The sequence below is a fragment of the Electrona antarctica genome, assembly GCF_951216825.1.
Source record: "Electrona antarctica genome assembly, chromosome: 7".
NCBI classification, from domain to species: Eukaryota; Metazoa; Chordata; class Actinopteri; order Myctophiformes; family Myctophidae; genus Electrona; species Electrona antarctica.
The window spans coordinates 45198311-45211418 of record NC_136812.1 but is presented as its reverse complement, the minus strand read 5'-3'; the positions used below and the strand labels follow the sequence as shown (position 1 = coordinate 45211418).

At 44.9% G+C, this 13108-nt stretch overlaps 1 protein-coding gene across 3 annotated transcripts in view; it reads left to right on the top strand.

The window, feature by feature from the left end:
- The window catches only part of armc9 (armadillo repeat containing 9), an 85338-nt gene that overhangs the window by 59926 nt on the left and 12304 nt on the right, over nucleotides 1-13108 (top strand). For all 3 annotated transcript variants that reach the window (XM_079506708.1, XM_079506709.1, XM_079506707.1), the window contains 3 exons: nucleotides 4328-4488; nucleotides 5692-5779; nucleotides 12194-12411. In XM_079506708.1, coding sequence (XP_079362834.1) covers nucleotides 4328-4488; nucleotides 5692-5779; nucleotides 12194-12411 — 467 coding nt within the window. The remainder of the gene's footprint in view (nucleotides 1-4327; nucleotides 4489-5691; nucleotides 5780-12193; nucleotides 12412-13108) is intronic.

Here is a 13108-nt window from a genome sequence, read left to right as displayed (position 1 = left end):
GGGGCCAGCCCATTTAGGGCTTTAACCCATTCATGCCTGACGTCGAAATTAAAAAAAAAAAAGTTTTCTAAATCATGACAATTTTCGGAAAGATTTGAGGCACATTTTAACGATTTTTCAAAAATAGCAGACCTACAAGTTCATAGCGCGCCACTCGGTGGCGCGCTATGAGCTTGTAGATCTGCTATTTTTCAATAGCTAAATTATAACATAATGTTTAAAACGCTAACGCTAACGTGACATGGATGCGTTCCAGGTCTCAATGGATTAAAAACAAATAGCAAAATCTTAAAATGGATTCTAAAATGGACAGGAAGCCAGTGGAGGGAGGCTAGGACCGGGGTAATGTGGTCGCGTTTGTTCTTGCCTGTGAGAAGGCGAGCGGCAGCATTCTGCACCAGCTGCAGACGCCTAAGTGACCGTTTGGTCCAATCCTACATAAAGGGAATTGCAGTAGTCTGACCTAGTAGTGATGAAGGCATGAATTACCCTTTCCAGATGGCTTGTAGCTAGAGTGACGGCCATATAACTGGAAAAGTGACAGGACTGAGTTGTGTCCATGAATGGTCAGGTGTCCGATTTAAAGTGTCCTTTGGAGTTAACACCAGAACAATGACCATACGGACACTGACTCTGACATGGACACTGTAATAATACCACCAGGTGTTTCCTATTCCTCAATTAGACCGTAGGGTGTGGAAGGTTATTGTATCGATAATGCTGCTGGCACTGTATTGATATCAGTTTATTCTGTTGATGTAATAATGACTGTAACACGGTCATTATTGAGGATAACACAAACAAGTCCCGGGAACTTTCCATTGTGGTCCTAAACTGTCACAAAATTTGTTTATTGCTGATGTTTTTGTGATGCCGTTTCTTCTTTTTGAGTCCTAAGCTATCATGCAGCATACTACTCTTAGCTTATCTTACTTATCTATCTGTGTTCTAACTGCTGTGCTGCCTCTGGCCACTGAATTTGCCCTGCGGGATCGGTAACAGGTCCATCTGTCTTATCTACAGTAGTTGTTCTGGATGGGAGCTTTGGCTAAATGTCTAACTGTAAATAGATAGATGGATCCTGTGGGAGAAATCGCACAAAGGAGGTAGTGCATGCACATCCGTGGCCCATGCAGGTGACAGAGACAGCAGCATAGCGGTAAAAGGTTACTTACAGAGTCAGATACTAATACAGTACAGGGCAAATAAGTGCAGAAGGAGAACGTACAGAAGAATGACGTCACAGTAAAGACACCAACACCACAACAAATATGAATAAGGTATACAGATGTACACACCCTATGCAGTCAGAGTAAAGACATCCTCAAACTAATATGAATAAAGTTACACAGACGTACACAGTAAGTACACACCCTATGCAATCCTCCTGCCTGGTGCAGGACAAGAGACACGTCAAGAAATATTAAAGACACCATCAAACAAATATGAATAAGGTATACAGATGTACACACCCTATGCAGTCACAGTAAAGACATCCTCAAACAAATATGAATAAAGTTACACAGACGTACACAGTAAGTACACACCCTATGCAATCCTCCTGCCTGGTGCAGGACAAGAGACACGTCAAGAAATATTAATAAAGGGACACGGTGGCACCGTCGGTAGCACTGTCGCCTCACAGCTAGAAGGTCCTGGGTTCGATTCACATTGCGGACGTTTTGGGCGCTGGGGGCGTGTTCTCTACTCCGCGTCATCAGTGCCAATACCCATAGGTGGGGTTGGCCTTTCTGTGTGGAGTTTGCATGTTCTCCCCGTTTTGGAGGGGTCACCAGTTGCATTTCTGAATATGTGCAAAGTAATGAAAATCTGAATAAAAAATAAATCCATGTTTTCTAAGTTAATATTTCAGTAAAAGCACCATCACATTACATAATATTTGGGTAATTATTAGGTAATAGTTGCCGCGTGTGTGGCACTGAAAACTCCACAGATTTATCGATGTGATTTGGGTATCTGGTTTAATCTTACTTTTTCACTGACGTGCAGTCCGTGCGTCAGAAAGTCAGACACAGGGCTGATCAATGCACAGCATCAACTTGCCCACTGAGATTCTCACTTGCGGGTCGAAGTTGATATTGTCACACACCTAACACCCCTGGTGTTAGGTGTGTGATATCTTTTTATGGATCTTAATATCTTAGTCTTACCAACAGCAGGATGCATCCACCACAACATCCACCGCATGTACAGTATTTATTTGCGAAGGTGTCCTTACATATATTAACGTTTGGCTGTTTTTTATGTGGTAAAGGGATCGGTTACATCTCCTTGTGCTCCAGGGAGTGCTGAGCCTGCGTGAATCTGTCTGTCTCTGCCTGTTCTTCTCCCTTGTTTTATTTTTATTTTTTTCCCTCTTCAAATAACTGGTGCTGCAACATTTATGCAGCGCTGCTTGTCTCATGCTGCCCGTATGTGCGCACGATATGCACATTTTCAAAAACTCGAAAACGTCCCGGCTGAGATTAATTTAGGTCCCAAAAAAAGATATTTTATAGACGCAGGGACCCCCTTATTCTGGAGCCCTGGGGGGTCCACAGCCAAATACATGTGTATCTTTTTGATTTTATTATCTATTGGGGGGGGGGGGGGGGGTGGTCCTTGACATGAAAAAGTCAGAGAACCACTGGGACTACAGGACCAAAGCCAGCTTTAGCAAGTCATAGTCATGCGACCTGGGCGTGCGGGACCTCTGGTGAGCGTGACGGCGTATAGGCCACAGTCCTCTGAACGAGGTCACCCCGCGCGGCTGCCCTGGAAACCGAGACAAAAGGCCTCGGCGGACGGGCGAGGATGTGTCACTACACGTCCCACTAGTGCCCTGGGAGCTCAGGTTCACCCCTGCATTGTCCTACCTGTATCCCCCCCTCTCTCTCGCTCTCTCTCTCTCTCTGCCACTGTGGCTATTGTCTGCAGTCTCCTGAGTACTTATGTTTCCCAGGACTGTGCAGAGTCCTTAAAAGCACTCCCTGCAGGTGTGACGGAGAAGGACACGTAGGGCCGTCACCCTTACACATTTAAGTTGACGATTTATTGTCACACAAGTAATTCGGACAGGAGGCAACCCACAGAGCCTAGTCCCTCCACATGCCAGAATTGTACCTCTCAGTCCCGGCATAGTAGTTCCGGAGTAAATGGTAAATGGTAAATGGTGCATTTATATAGCGCCTTTATCCAAGGCGCTTTACATAGATTGTGCATTACATTCACCCATTCACACACACATTCATACACCGATGGCGGCGGAAGCCATGCAAGGTACCAACCAGCACATCGGGAGCAATTTGGGGTTCAGTGTCTTGCCCAAGGACACTTCGACATGTAGACAGGAGGAGCCGGGATTCGAACCGCCGACCCATGGATCATTGGACGACCTGCTCTACCTCCTGAGCCACAGTCGCCCCAGAGTGGTTCCAACGGATTGTGTGGCCCTGGTCTTTACCTAGTGGGTCTGATCGAGGTGATACTGGGACGTGGGATCGATACTGGGGCGTAAGTCGGGACTTGATCACCCCGGCTGGGTCACCCGAGTGAGGGGTATGATGTTCGCGAGACCCGAAACCCTGATGACCTCAGGATACATCACTGAGGATACGTCCCAGTTGCATCCATGCGATGTATTTTCGTTCTGAGGTATTCTATTTATAGTGACTCATAGGAATAGACTATGTGACAACCAGGTATAGTCTGGTGACCACCGGAGAGACGGGTGACAGCCGGAATGTAGACGGCACCCGGGTGAGCAGTATGGGTTAGCGCCCCAGCCTGCATCCTCCGTGAGGAGGAAGCCCAAAAACCTTCGATGAGGCCTTTAGGAGGGCCATTCGAGCCGCAAGTGGAGCCTGCAGTGCTACCGTTGCCCAGCGGTGGAGCCTGCACGAAAACAGCATGGTTGTTTTTCACCACCTGTGCGCAACCTAACACACACACAAACACACATGCACATATTAACTGTATATATGGTGATTTCGGGTGTGCCAGTACAGTACAGTTACAGTACAGTACAGTAGAGGGTACCCTGGGTGCGTTCCTGTGGGTCTGGACCTTCCGCCACCCCCCCCCCCCCCCCCCCAACGATTTATGACGTTTATGACAAAATAATTGCGATTATCTCAATAATTGCGCTTAGACTAAAAATTGTGACCACCCACCCTATACCCAATGATCAGTGTTGATGTGTGTGTGTGTGTGTGTGTGTGTGTGTGTGTGTGTGTGTGTGTGTGTGTGTGTGTGTGTGTGTGTGTGTGTGTGTGTGTGTGTGTGTGTGTGTGTGTGTGTGTGTGTGTGTGTGTGTGTGTGTGTGCAGGGACTTCCAAGGTGAGGGTGTCGGGGACAGAGAGCACCCAGCGCTGAGCAGACAGAGGACTGAAGACAGCCTGCCTCCGTCACGCTACGGCTCGCGGCCCCCGACACGCTCCGGCAGCCGACCCAGCAGCACTGGCAGCTCCCTGCACCATCACAGCATCAGTGAGTGACCCCAGAGTGTGTGGGTGTGTGTGTGTGTGGGTGTGTGTGTCAGTGTAGTTTTAGTCATTTAGAATGTTTTAGTGTTTAATAATGATATTAACCCATTCAGGCCTGACATCGAAATTAAAAAAAAAAAGTTTTCTAAATCATGACAATTTTCGGAAAGATTTGAGGCACATTTTAACGATTTTTCAAAAATAGCAGACCTACAAGTTCATAGCGCGCCACTCGGTGGCGCGCTATGAGCTTGTAGATCTGCTATTTTTCAATAGCTAAATTATAACATAATGTTTAAAACACCAAAAGGGGTTCCCGGTTTAATGGTTAATGTGGTTAAACGCTAGCGTGACATGGATGCGTTCCAGGTCTCAATGGATTAATATAGGATTTTAGTTGACTAAATCTACAGTTGTCGACCAAAATGTATTTCGGCGGGCCTTGTTGACGTCGTAATGTCTGATTTTACACATGGTTGCATGCAGAAAATAGCCGATAAGCTCACGACGCGTTGTGATGCATTGTGAGTGTGATATTTGTGCAACACCTGAGCGCAACCAAATTTCTTCACTCTTACTACAACATTTTTGCCAATATATAGTTTTTTATTTAGATTGGATTTAGCTTCCGTCAGTGAAAAAAATGTCAACACTGATATGCGTGCGTGCGTGCGTGCGTGCGTGCGTGCGTGCGTGCGTGCGTGCGTGCGTGCGTGCGTGCGTGCGTGCGTGCGTGCGTCTATAACCTGCACTGTGCAGAAAAGTCTTATGGTGATCAGCACAAAACCAGTCGCCCGACGACCATGCAAATTGCAAAAAGCAGCCTGCAAGTAGTCAGCACTGAAACATGACGAGTCAGACGAGCAGACGGTATAGAGAACCACTCTACAGTGGAGTATTTACCCCCTCATCACTACAACACGGATAGCGTCGGCTACCGAGGGTCGCCAGCCGACCGAACATGTTCGGTTCTTCATCAACGGTTTCCGACGCGTCGGCAAGGCGATACGGACGGCAAGCGACGGGAGCTTGTCGTCGGAAATCTCCTGCCGACAAGCTGTGACGCAAAATCGTGAACGAATCTGTGCAATGTGGAGTTGGCTTTACATGTAGTGTGGTACAGTTTAATTTTCCTAAACGTGTATGTGACATGAATCTCTCTCTCTCTGTCTCTTTCTCTGTCTCTCTCTCTCTAACATGCACACAGTGTCGGAGTGTGGCCGGGTGTCCCAGGACTCAGAGCTGGACAGACCATATGAGGGGACAGTCAGAGGGGACAATGGAGACGCTGGCAGGTAACTCAGAGCTGGACAAGAGCTGCCTCAACTCCTACAATTCCAAGTGCTTGTCAGGATGGGGTGGGGTGGGGGTCCCCAGTTCAAATATGATTGGGGGGGGGGGGGGGGGGAGGTGTCGCGGCCTGAAAAGGGTTATGTAGACGCCGGTCTGAGCGCAGCAGACACAATGTTATCTGTCCACTCCTCGTGTCTCCTGTCCTGTCCTGTCTGTCCCTCTCTCTCTCTCTCTCTCTCTCTCTAAACCTTCTCTATGGCTTTTATCTCAGCCTAGCTGACCTCAGCACAAACAACAAGCACAGAGTGTCGGGGAGGAAACCCAGGGGGGTGGTGGTGGGGGGGGGGGGGGTGTTGGTGGTGTGTGTGTGTGGGGGGGGGTTATGGAGACAAAGAGAGCAGGTTCAGTTTGGCACCAGGAGCAGCGTAAACATGAAAGCTGTATTGAACCATGGGAACCATGAAAACAAACAAAAAATAAATAAAAAATACGACATGAGTCGGCACCATCCAAGAACACTTGGATGGAGGTGCGTGCGTGCGTGCGTGCACACGTACGTGTTATTACAATATTGTGACGGCCAATGTCTCTATAGTAGAATTAGAGAGATACACATTGTTAAATACACATTGTCGTGCTCCGAAAACAGCACATCTACAAGCACGTAGATTTGGAAAAGGAAAATTGCGTAAAGAAGGCATTCATGAAATTCCACTTCCTCAACATGTTGACGTACTCACAAGTATAGCGATACGAGTGTGTGCGTGCATGCGTGCGTGTGTGGTGGTCGGCGGTGCGCGGTGGGATTCCTCAGCGACGCGAGGGGTGACTCAGCACCTCCTCTCCTCTCTCTGTGACATGCGTTTTAAACGAACTGCCACCACAAAGAGCTCCTTTCAATCCCTGGCTCTCTCTCTCTGTCTCCCTCCCCTCCCCTCCCCTCCTCCTCCTCCTCTTTCTCCCCCTCCCCAAATCTCAGAGGAGCTGGACACCTCCTGAAACGGTCCCCAGACTGTAATGAGTCCCCACAGGAAAGCACAGCCAAGTCCCCCGGCCTGGATCCCAGTTGGTTTCTTTAACAAAAACACTCCTCTGGCTCTCACTCTTGACTGTCGGTTGCCTCAGTTAACCCCGGTGTGGGGTCTGTTTCCCAAACACTGGCTCGGGACCCATTTGTGTTTCCTACATTTTTGTTTTTTAAATATTATTATTTCAAAGCATTTTGTTTCAGTAATGGAGAAATCAAAGAAAAATCTGAGAAATTCCATAAATTAGAAAACAAATGTTTAAGAAGTAGTGAGCAAGCTTGTCACAATTTCTCAAGATTTTTCAATTATTTTCCAAAAATAGTTGTGAGCTTCTAGATCAGCAGTAAGTAGTTGCATGTTGCAAGGAGTTACATTGGTGTGGACTGGCCTTAGGGTGGTTGTATTCCATTGGCATAACTTCTCTTATCACAACAGTTCAGAAATCTTGCTGCGGTTTACCTGTTTTTATACTTAAAGGTATATTCAGTGATTTGACTTAATTCAAATATCACTTGTTTTTTCTTTTTTTCTGGATAATCCTCCCTACTATAGAGTGTGCTGACCATATAAGGAGTTCCTCCCTGTCCCCAGTGAGCCCCTGGGGTCAAAAAACCCTAGTTTCAGTTTTGGTGGCGGGTGGCAAAGCCTTCATCCAATCAGGATGAGAGGGGCCTTCCTCCAATCATGATCGAGTGGGGGCGGGCCTTGGTGCACATGCTGTTGGCCTGTTGCACATTTTGTTACCGGGGCGGACTGGGTGGTTTTCCAAATCACCCAAATCACTGAATGCTCCTTTAAAGGAAAATTCCATGCTAGAAGGCTTTCTTACCTATATTTGTAGTTATGTCCAGAGGTCCAGGTGTTATTTTGTGCAAAAGTGCATTATTGGCTATTTCCCCTAATATAAGCCCTCAATGCGGGTTGGGTTTTTGTGCTAATTCGCTTATTTCCATCGAAATAAGTAGTAAAGTGTGCCACTTGGGATACTATTTACATTATGAAGAGAAGATATATACAAAAAATTATGTTTGAGCGATGGAAATAAGCGAATTAGCACAACACCCCATAGCCCCATTAAATTCAATGCAATTCAATTCAACTCATTGAGGGCTTATGGTAGGGGGAATCGCCAATAATGCGCTTTTGCACAAAATAACACCTGGACCTCTTTGGTGGGGACGTAACAACTACAAATAAAGGTAAGAAAGCCTTCTGGCATGGAATTCTCCTTTAAACCCATGTCGACAGAGGAGACCGACTTCCTTTTACCGGCAGCTCTTGGCTTCGTACTCATTCCATGACACATGTTCACACCTACAAAGTTTGGTTTGTTTTTTCGTCGGGGCTTCAAAGTGACCAAGCGACACAAGATTGTACCCAAGTGAACTTGTCACTTGTATGGAGTTGTTTACTTGTTTAAAACACCAGACTCGGCCCTCGTCGTTCATGCCCTATTCAGCCGTGTTGTGAAGGCCTCGTATAACTCAAGTTGAGTAGCGACCAGTAAAACATTTCACTTGGCAGCACAAACATGACGATGGCCCAGAGCACTGCCTGGGACACAAACACAATGATTAGAGTCTCCAGCCCCACGATGACACATGTCTGGCTCCCATGCCAATCGCCATTTTGGTAGAGTCCTGTCCTGACCTAGACCACCCATTGCTGATGGAAAAAGTGCAACATTTTGTCATTTTCTAATCAATTTGAATCAAAGTTTGAATAAAAACTTTTTGTTTTGTTGGTATGGACAAAGTATCCTAGATTGTTGAGGCACTACACTGTCTCTATGCATTTGACATGTATTACCTTGTGTTTACAAGGTAATATACATCATACAATCCTGTAAATCGCTCTAGATTAAAAGATCTGCTAAATGGCTAAATTACAAATTGAGCAATTTTGTCAAGATAGTCAAATAAATAATGTTTGATATTGGTCAGACTGATATATGTCGGTTTGGCTTTAACAATGATACGACATAGTGGAACAAACCAGGACTTGTAGTAGCAGTAACAGGATCTACTGTGTGCATTTAGTGTTTAGAGTCGTGTAGCTGCATATTGTGACATCAACAGTTCGACATCTTTTTTCATAAATCTGTGCTATTGAACACCCTTTACGTCTGTGTGTTGTTTCGAAAATATTGAACCAATGGAATGTAGTTAAAAACGCTTTGGACAAAACCTCTTAACTCCATTGGACCCTCAAACTGTCTGCTAAAGCAGCTAACTCCACCACCTCTCCTCCTCTCATGGAAGTAATTGGCAATATATAAAGTCACAATACCAACTTTGATGAGGCAGTATTGCTTTGTTTTCAAAATATAAGGTTTTCTTCATTTCCTGAAAAATGAACATTTTGGAGTTAGGTGGTTTCTTCCCGACAGCAGAGATATATTATATGCCCAAAACAGAGATAGATCATCAATCGATTACTTTATTAAATAATTCAATCGGTTAGTTTGATAACTTTGATTAACTGTTGTACCCCCAAGTGGGTACGGAAGATCCACTGTAGACCAATGGTTCTCAAACTTTTTCATGTCAAGGACCCCCAAAATGTATACTTATTAGCTCACAGACCCCCAATTGAAAACATGCCAGGGACCCCATAAGAGAAGATTTGTACAGCTCTAGCAGCACTGATTCTCAAACATTTTAATTTCCCCCATTGCCATGCGCTAGGATACGGACCCCCATTTAATGGCATTTCCATCTCCCAATTCATGTTGTAAAATCAATGTTATTTTAACTCTGAGGGTGGTACAAATGGCTCCATTTGTACACTCTGAGTTACAGACCCATAAGGGTCCATTTGCTTCGTAACTATCATTTAGCATGGGGACCCCCTGGAACTCCCTCAAGGACCCCTGGGGGTCCCTGGACCCCACTTTGAGAACCACTGCATTGTTTCAGAGCCAAGACATGTCGTATAGAATGGCTATGTGGGAAGTGGGTCAGTTAAGGCCATTGGCAGAATGTGTTCTTGGGGATGTGGGATTGGTGGCAGAGGGACCTTGTCCTCCCCACAATCCAACCCAGACCGGTTTTAGGGCTGTCACCATTACAAGTTTAAGCTGACGATTAATTGTAACGCAAATTACTGCGATTAACAATTGAATTGTTTTTTTTTGCGTTGAACAATGGAGCGTTACAATTTGTATTTCTGTTTGCCTTTTAAGCTTCGTAATCACAAATTGCACAGGGCAGATATGACAATAAATCACTGATACATTTAATGTTTTTTTATTTCTTTCCAAAACAATTACACAATAGCGGAAATAGTTGATCTACAAGTGACGTGTTATAAGCTTGTAGATCTGCTATTTATGCTATTAAAATGGTTGAAAATGTATGGACATTTTTCAACAACGATTGCTGATTAATTATGCACAAATAATTGTGATTATCTCAAATAATTGCGATCAGGCGATTATGTAATGATTGTTGTGACTAGGCCTACCCGGTTTGTGTGGCTGAAAGCCAAAGTCTGTAGACCTGCTAAGTTTGCAGTTTTAGTGATGTCTTTCCCATATCCCATTTTGGTCATCTTGCTCACGCCGACCGATACCTAATATTCATATTTTAAAATACCCACGTTGTAATAACTGGATATGCCTGCCATGGGCTTTAGGGACTACCGGGTGACTGGGAAGTATTGATGGCGTGCGTGTGCGCCGGATACTGTGTCCCCAGAAATGGACCATATCAGCTGAAAAGGAGGGAGCCGGCTGCTATCAAATGTTGGGGCTGAGAAGTCCGTTCAAGGTTAATGTAGTCTCTTTACACACAGAAAAATGAAAAGGTGCAAGGTCAACTGGAACCCAAACTCCTTCTTCAGTGATGCTATATAGATAGAATAACCTTTTTATTATAATTTGAACGGTTCTATAAAATAATTAAACCCTATATAGGCTACTGTACTTCATTGAACGGTGTCTTCCACCAGGTCCGTACTTATACCGTATATTATTTAATACATGGTTTAAATCAGGGGTGTCCAAACCTTTTTCAAAGGGGGCCATAATAGAAAATATTAAAACTACATCTCCTGATATAATAGTACATTCGGACTATAACAAAGTCACATACATATGCATCACATTTAAACGATTCTATTTAACTATCATCGTCAATATTTAATACCAATGGTCTTTTGTCAGGCGTTTGCTGTGAACAAAGTGTAACTTGACTGGGCAGTATTATGCGTGTCTTAAGTACCAGGTCTTATGACTTAACTTAAGACCTGGAGGCGTGGTCAATGCTGTTTGGCCACTCAGAATAGCCAAATGGCATTGATCACGCCTTAAGTTAAGTAATAAGACCTGGTACTTAAGACACACATAATACTGCCCGTTGTGTCTCCATGGGGGACCACTAATGGTCACTGTGTGTTACTGCATGTGTCTTTTCAAATGGGAAATGGGAAGTCCATGCAGTCTCCCGGGGGAGCTGAGATGGAGACGGTTGTACAGGAGATGAACTGACACAATTCTATCCTGAATTCTATCTATCCTGGATCTCCTGTCTGGATGTCTCCCAGACAGGAGATAATAGAATCCATGTTTCAAGCAGTGATTTCTGTTTCCGGTTTGTAAGCTACAATAGGCTGTCCGTAATCAGACTTGAACAACAACAAGCACAACAAAAATGTAACCAAAAGGTGTTGAAAAGTATGGCCAGTATACCTGAATCAAAAAGCATGTTTATTTACTGTTATTAATCAATTAGGAATTAATAACAGATATCGTCTGGTGGAATATTGTGTCTTTTTAAAACGACCACCAGCCATTCCAACCTTGTGCGTCAGTGCCTGCTCGTGTGCCGTTGATGATATTGCAAGTGGGCCCCAAATATGAATAATAAAAAAATAAATCTTCTAAATGTAAAGGAAAGATAATAATAATAATCATGGCATTTCTTTTTCTTTAGACCCTTGACAAAATATGTGTATTCTGATCTAGGTCAGGTTGGGAACCACTGGTCAGCACCTCAAAAGTACACCAATCACAGCTCATGCATGATCTCTACAAACACTTCCTGTGGTCACTTTAAATGCCCCGCTGGAGTGGAACTAGGGAAATTCGACCTCCTTGCATTGCGATTTGAGCAGCTTCGACACACTCACTATTTTTATTTTTTTGCTTTCGCCTTTATTTTATTGTATTTTTTTATGGAGGGACAGACAGTAGGCTGACAGGAAATGGGGAGAGAGATGGGGGAGTGACATGCAGTAAAGGCCGTCGGAATCGGGAGTCGAACCCGCGGCACACTGCCAGACTGGATTACCAGCCAAGGTGCCTGGACCGCTGAGCCACGGCCCAGGCGACACACTCACTATTATAACAGATAATAACATGCGTCTCCTTTCTGTCCTCATCGACAGCCCCGAGTCCTTCTCAAGCCGTCCAAAGAAGATTTCACGAACGCCGGAGCCCGACGACGACGACGACGCAGCAGTGGGGGAACAGCACAACGGCGGACAGAGCAGCAGCAGTAGCAGCGCACGGAGAGGTCGCTGCCCGCCGCTCGCCCCCCAGTTCTCCCACAGCGAGCCGCAGCACACCAGCCGGCCCGCCTCGGTCAACTCCACCAGAGGACAAAGTGAGTCGAAAACACCATACTGACACACTTTATATATATATATATATATATATATATATATATACATTTTTTTATCTTCATTTTTATCCCACGATTTTGCAACCCATTTTTCATCCAGTGTCAATTATCTAATGCAGGGGTTTTCAACTGATTATGAACCAGGGACCATCACCCCGACTAAGAGTCAACCTGGGGACCACTGTTGTGTTGGGTGGGGGGATATGGGCGTGGTGTGGGGGTAAAAAAGCTGGAAAATATTGACAGTTAAGGGCTTTGTTTAATTTGTTAATTTGAGGTGAATTAAATCAAGCCCTTAACAGTAATTCGACTGGCAAATGCTAGTCGTCCGGAGCTATTCCTTTCCCATGGTTGCCCTTACTCTGTTATCTTAACCTTCCATATTAAACTCATAGATAGCAGACATGCGATTGCATGATTACAGTATATGGGAACATTTCCTAATAGACTCAACCAGTCAATCCGGTTCACTTTCCCTTGAAATTCGAACTCCCTTTCTGTGGAAGTTCTTGCCATCCGACTTCCCAGTAACTGACAACATTGATGTCATCATACATCATACATCACCAGGTCATCATCATCATCATCACCTTTATTTATTCTCAGAAATACAGTTGAGGGAAAGACCTCATTTTCAATGTAGCCGAGGTTACAGTACAATATAATACAGTCAAAAACA